Source organism: Belonocnema kinseyi, chromosome 9 (assembly GCF_010883055.1).
Source record: "Belonocnema kinseyi isolate 2016_QV_RU_SX_M_011 chromosome 9, B_treatae_v1, whole genome shotgun sequence".
Lineage (NCBI taxonomy): Eukaryota > Metazoa > Arthropoda > Insecta > Hymenoptera > Cynipidae > Belonocnema > Belonocnema kinseyi.
In genome coordinates, this window is record NC_046665.1 from 28,861,193 (window position 1) to 28,868,572 (window position 7,380).

The 7,380-nt window shown below is 36.2% G+C and overlaps 1 protein-coding gene across 1 annotated transcript; it reads left to right on the forward strand.

The window, feature by feature from the left end:
• The first annotated feature begins 3,704 nt into the window (after nt 1–3,704).
• Nucleotides 3,705–5,445, forward strand: LOC117180454 (GATA zinc finger domain-containing protein 14-like). The gene is made up of 3 exons (XM_033372953.1): nt 3,705–3,711; nt 3,883–4,212; nt 5,024–5,445. Exons 1-3 carry the CDS (start codon nt 3,705–3,707, stop codon nt 5,443–5,445), a joined length of 759 nt encoding a protein of 252 aa, XP_033228844.1.
• The last annotated feature ends 1,935 nt before the right edge of the window (nt 5,446–7,380 follow it).

The window sequence follows — 7,380 nt, forward strand, 5'->3', positions numbered from 1 at the left end:
AAGATGTTTTAAACAATAGGCTTCGAACTTGATTGGTGTAGTTGAGTCAGGAGTGTGTGAATTTAGTTGAATTTTGAGACGTACTCGGTTAAAGAGCTCTCCTCCCACGCCGCTGATGTTCATTTTAAATCTTTCCAAGAGGGCTCTGACCCTGTAAGCAAATGCTGTTGATGTCAGTGTGACCTCAGAGCAAGAATCGAGCAAGGCACGGACTGTGATGTAAAAGCGAGTGGTGTAGAGCTCGGCAAAGTGAACAACTGAAGCGAGATGGACAAGTCCTGGCGGCGTGGCCAAAACGTATGCAATTGAAGCACAGGCGTGACTTGCTGGCGATATCTCGACGGCCTTGAGGGCTCAATGCAATAAGCCTTTCACAGTGACCTGTGTAGTGAGTCCCTCCACAGCAGCCACAGTTCTTATGATCTTGAAGGGCAAGCGTGCGATAACCCCGAGGTTTTATTGGGGATGGACCTGGTGGCAAAAATGGTCAACTGACAACCGCGCGATTGCTTTCGTTGCTTTCCAGTGAACCTAACTAGTGTATTAAAGGTAGACATTTTTGAACTGTTTGTCATAGTGTCAATTTCAAGCTTCTCCAATTCTTCCTCCCATGCCCGCCGAGTTAACGGGTCCATACCTTGAGGTCCATAGCCTTGAGTTGCTTTCGGTCCATTTCCAGAGTATCGCAGAGGTTCTGTAATTCTTTGGCATTCTCGTCTTTCAAAGGTCGAAGATTGCGCAGCGCATTAATGTGGTCTTGGACAAGCAGTCTCGTATGTTCATATCGTGCAAGCAGCATATCCCATACAGCGGTGTAGTTGGCCCCCGTTATAGGAAACGAGTCGACTGCCAGCTTCGCTTCCCCTTGCACATATGACTTCGAATAAAAGAGCCTCTGAACAGCACCAAGCTGCTCATCTTTGTGGATGAGCACCTGGAAAGTTTCTCGAAAAACCTCCCAGTCTTCTCTTTGACCAGAAAATCTTGGAACGTCCATTCGTGGTAGGCGTGCACTCGTCGATCCTGCTCGTTGTAACAGTGAAGTCTCGTTCCCTGTCGGAGTTGACGTTTTAGAAGTGGTGAGAGTCAACCTCTCACGGATATCATACAGCTTGGACTGCGATTCGATGTATGCTTGCTCGATTTCGGTGTACACTGCAACGCGAGGATATCCGTTGTCATCATCAATATCGTTTTGAAGAAGTATTAGATGATTGCTTTGAAAGTCCGCTTAATACGAGCGTAAAAGCTCCAGTCTTGCCTGTACTAGACCAATCGTCCATCGATCGTCAGCAGACGTGATCACAGTTGATGTAAAATTCCAGATCACTTTCACAATAGCCTGTTGAAGAGAGATCAATTCGTCCATGGTCTTTGCCCTGAAATTAATGTGTCACATAAGCATTTGACGTTGCTGTTGAGCAGAGTTTTGTTAGTGAATATTTTGCCCTTTTGTTCACTTCTTTAAATGTCACTTAGCTCTCAAGTTTTACATCGATAATGTGCAATGAATCAAGTTTGACTGAGAAGATGTTTCGCACTTCCCCTTTTTCGGTAAATTTTTAATAATTTTGACCAAAAGGAAACTAATTAGATCACGTTCGTTTGATTTATTACTTGAAGACAAATTATAGAAAATCACGAGCTATATTTGTGCACTTATTTTTGAGATGTGATTCATTGTGTTGAAGGAACCTATGAGGAGAGTGAAAGAGACAGAGAAAGAAAGCAAGCACAGGGGAAAAGGTGTAACGAGCATGCAAAATTTATACGTCATATAAAGGTACAGCGAACTTCCTGAGAGAAGCCAAACAATCTTTAGTAGCATTTTGGCTTCTCTCCCTGTTGTCTACACAATAAAGCATGCTTGAGGAATGAATTCCACTTCCCATAACGATACGACAAAGACAAAATATGATTAGGACTGCGAGGCTTAAAATTAATTTGGTAAAAACGTTTAATCATTTACATTCAACATTTTCAAAATTAATAGCAAGAGGTAAATACACGAAAATGAAATCAATAAAAATGTAAGTAGTAACACCCCGAACGTATGCGTTATGCTTTTCTCTGTTAACGCACGTGCATTCGCTCAATGTTGAATCACGCCATGGCCCTCTGTCCATCTTCCTCACTCCCCCCCTCAACCCTTCACTGATTCTCTCTCTCTCATTTTGGCTCGAACTCCGTTGAGCGCGTGGCCATTTGAGCGAGCTGCATTAAAATTCTTGCGATTTCCCTCTCCCCTTGTTCTCGAACTCGAGCAAATCTTTCAAGATTAAATTGGCTTATGTAGGTAGGTGAAAATAAAGACAAGGCTATCAGGAAAAAATTATACAAATACCCAGCAAGGGCATTTAACCCTATTCAAGGTTTCTTTTTAAATAAAATTTAAATCTTAATAGGAAGATAAACTAAAGTTGTCACGGATTTGAGTTGGTGGGTGGTCCAGCTCGCGATCAAGCGAACCATCCATTTGTGGGAACTTAATCGCGCCAATTCTCGGTTTCCATCCTTTTGTGATCGAAATTGCAGTGGTGACCATGGGTGCTTGTTAGAATTTGATTTTCCATGAACAATATAAAGTAATACATATTTGAACAATCCTCTCACTATTCATTGAGTACGCGACCCGTTAAATGCCGGGAACTTATTCAGTAGGATTCAGAATAAGTATTACACACCTAAATTTTATGAATTGTACATGAAAAATCAAACATTTTAAGGAATTAATTTCACGATTATCTTAGGAATTACAATAGAAATTCCCAACATGGATGCGTGAAATTAATATTGAAGATTAGACAAATGGAAGGTTAGGTAAATATTTATTATTATAAATAAAAGAGCCTAATGAATTACTAGCCCTGTAAAATCTCGGAAGTTTATGTGGTTAGGAAAATATTGCAAAATTCTGAACAGTAAACATTGCGCCACGGCCTGACAAGGCCTGACAAGGGCACAGTAAGTTGTCAATAGATTTAAATTCTCATGGATCAATTTCCTTGAGAGGGAACAGTTGACACATTTAAATTTGTAAAGTAAAATTTATTAAGGAGCACAAAAACAGACATGTCCTAGATCCAAGAATCTTAGTAAGATAATAATTGGTACGAAATTAATTTTAATACTTTATTTGATGTTTAAATAGATCAAAAGAATAATGTTACAACTGATACGCCGCGTAGGACACAAAAGTTATTAAAAGAAAGCGGGATTGTGAATATTCGTGGATTTGATTTACGAAAATTTTATGACGAGAATTAGGAAGCAGGTGTTTAGCAAAAATAAACATTTCATAGCTCGTGGCGCCGGATCAATTACAGACTCATTATAAGTGACCGCGGACTTTATAAACGCATCAATCAAATTAAATTAAATTGATATTATCACTTAATAAAAGTAAAAGTCTTAACCTTCCTAATCGAAATCATAATAGAGAACCTAATCGAATTAATAAACAAAATTTAAAATTCCCACGCTGTCCAAATAAGTGTGATAGACACGAAACAAGAAACGTAAATACATTTGCTAAATTAAAACGAAATAACAATAAAAATTCGTACGCTCGATTAAATTAGTATAATAGCTTCAAACACATGCCGATAAATGGATTTAAATATAATTTTTGAAAACTAACTGAGAATTTCGAAAGTTAGCAAATAAATTTTTCTTATTAAAAAGAATTTTTTTATATAATAAACATGGCTGGTAAGCAACCAACCCAAAGCAACCCTTAAGGGAAAGGGGTCAAAGAAGTGAAACTTTCCAAATCGGTTTTAGAAAATAGCGAAAAAAGAGAAAGTGATGAAATTGCAAATGAGCCTGATGGTGAATTATCATAATTTAATAGTGATTTGAGTTTGAACAAAAATTATGCAGAAAATCCTTGTGGGTCGAGCGTCAACGCTATAAATAAAATAAATGACTCCTTTATAGATATAAGTAATGCGAATGTAAATGCCGCTGATTATACAGCCACCGAACCTAAGCAAAAAAATGAACAACCATATTCTGATGATAAAAAATTTAACATTATCATGGGTGGTATGAGCAACTTACAAGCGAGAGTTGACGATACATTTGCTAATCAGAATAGAGTCTATGAATATGTTAAAGAAAATCATAGAAAAACTAATCAGGAACTCTCGGTAGTTCACGAACGAATTAACTTTTTTGCAAAGACCTTAAACGAAAAGATACAGGTAAAAAGTTAGTCGTTCAAACGAAAAATGCCAGGCGAAGAGTAAATAATTAGAAGAAAACATAGTAGATGTTGAACAAAAAGTAAATTCACTAACAAAAGTAGTGAAGAAATACACGAAAATCAACCCGAATTATTAGTGGCTAATATGCAAAATAGGAAGCGCTTACAGGATATTGAGGAACAACAATATATTCTAGAAACACGCGTTGATAGGAGCTCAGGATCGAGCAATGTTAAAACGAACTGGTTAAAAAACTATCCAGTTCCGAAATTTTCTGGTAGGAAAGGCGAGTGACCTATGAGGTTTTTGAATGATTTTGAGTCATATTTAAAAGCGATCAGAATATGCAACATAAATTATGAACAATGCAAAAGACTTAATTCCACCCAATACTAATACTAATACTAAAGAAGAACTAACCGAGTGTTTAGAAGCATTGGACCAAGCAGGGCCAGTAAATTTCTCTGAGCATTATTCTCCACGTCCAAAATCTGCATATAATCAAAATTATTATAATGGACAGCAAAATTTTCGCCAACACAATAGAAATAATTCCAGAGGTAATAATAAATATTTAGATGATGGTCATTCGCGAGAATATGAAAAGTACGACAATTGCGAGTATGATCAGCGAAAATCAAATTTTGAAAATTACGAATCGAGGTATAAAAATAATTATTTAAATAAAAATCGGGATCACGATGGTCGAAATCAAGTTGAAAATCGAAATCAAAATGTTAATTATCGGGGAAGATATGAGGACAGAAACCGAGGTTTTGAAAACAGACAGAACCATTATGCTTACAATAACACAGGTCGTGAGCATCAGGGTTACGAAAATGAAAATCGTCAACATCGGACTATTAACAATCGCGATTCAAATTATGAGGCTTTCGCTGATGAACCTCGTAATGGACAATATAAACAAGGGCAATGGTCCAATAGACCTAATTACGCGAATGCGAGCAATTCTAATAATAATTATAATGGGAATAGAAAGCATTTAAGCGGCACTGTCCAAAATGGAATATATAGGCGAGAAAATAACGCATATCAAAACGTGAACTCTCGAAATGGACAAAATGATCTGCAAAATGATCAAGAAGATGTCAGAAAAACGAATGGGTCGAATGAAATGGTCCAAAATAAGTATCGAATAAAGCGTACTCGTTATATAGAAAATAAGGTTGATATTAAGGATTGTTTAGATAGTCACGAGGACTCAGGAAATGGCTGAGCATCGATTTGATCAAATGTAATACAATAGAGGCCAATTCGGGGTCTAGTGATTTAAAAAAACCTCTTTCATTAGATGTGCGTGGCGATTTATTAGAAAATGATGATAATGAGATAATAAGAGCTCTTGATAAATGCCCAATTTTGCAAATCGCGATACAAAATGTTAGTACGAAAGCATTAATTGATACAGGTAGCCAGGTTACCTGCATTTCTGAAACCTTCTTTGAAAATAATGTTAAAGGTTTCAGAAAATACGAATTATTACCTATATTACCTATAAATTAAAAAATCAAGTATATGCAAATTCTAAAATGGGCAACTGGGATGGTGCCAATGTATTTTTTATTGTTCCTACATTGAATAAGGAGTGCATAATTGGGATTGATATATTAAAAACCTTGAAAAGTAAAATTGACTTCAAAGAAAATATTATTAAATTGAAAGATAAAGAAAAAACGATAAAAGTGAAATTACTGGACGAAGGTCCAAAGCGCATTAGAGTAATATTTGATCCTGAAAATTCTCAAATGAAAAAAGAATTAAATTGTTTAGAAAAATTTTAAGAAATTAAAGACACCCATCCAAGTGTCGTAAAAGAAATAAATAATATTAAAAATTATGATGATGTTCAGAATCAATATGCATTGCGTGATGAAGAAATTAAAGAAGAGGTAGCACAGTGCACTCTATTGGATGCAAATGATAAAGAACGATTTCACAAGCTGATACAACGGTATAAAAATGTATTTTCAAAAAAAACCCGGTCGGATCTCTGTATATAAATACGAATTAGAAATAAATGACAAAAGGCCTTTTTTAATAAGGACATATCCGGTACCTATGTTTCTCAGGAGAAAAATGAAAGAAGAAATAGAAAAATTATTAGAGTTAGGCATTATTCAACGTTCAAATAGTGCATATATAAATCCATTAGTATTTGCGACAAAAAAGATGGATCAATTCGCATATGTTTAGATGCGCGTAAATTGAATGAATTAATGACAAATGACTACGAATGCGCTGAACCAACCGAGGTTCTGTTCCAAAGATGTGCAGGAACGAAGGTCATGTCAACACTTGATCTTGTGAGTAGTTTTTAGCAGGTGCCGCTGCACCCTAATTCAATGAAATACACGGCCTTCCTACAAGAAGGAAAATGTTATGAATTTAAAGTTATGCCCTTTGGATTGAAAACAAGCACAGCGGCTTTAGTTATGGCTTTAGATCTGGTTTTAAAAAGAATAGGAGATTTTGTAATCACTTTCATCGATGACATGCTATGTACATCTCAGAACATCTCAGAACACTTGAATCATCTCGAAATCTTATTCCAACGCCTACTGGACCACAATCTCACTGTTCATTTTGAAAAATCTCACTTTTTCCATCCAGAGTTAAAATTCTTGGGACACATCCTCACACCTTTAGGGATTAAACCAGATCCACCTAAAATTCAAATGATTCATGATTTCCCAATACCAAGAAATTTAAAGGAACTAAGGGGATTTTTTTGGCTTATAAACTATTACACAAAATTCACTAATGAACATGCCCATGAAATTGTCCCTCTACTTTAATTATTAGGAGTAGGAAACAAGTGGATTTGGGACCAAGAAAAAGATGATGCTTTAAAAAAAGTCAAGGGACTATTTTGTGAATTCGTAATTCTCACGTACCCAGATCTCACGAAGCCATTCTACCTTCAAACGGATGCAAGTGACGTAGCACTAGGGGCAGTACGGAAGATTGACGAGATGGATTATGGCAATCCAAGACTACTGTTTCGAAATAGAATATTGTGAAGGGAAAAATAATATAGTAGCTGATGTTTTAAGTAGAATACCTTCTAAAGAATCGGATTATCCTTTCGATTTAAACCAAGGAAAAATATTTTTATATGCACTAGCAAAGCTAGTAAATACGCTTTTAGTAA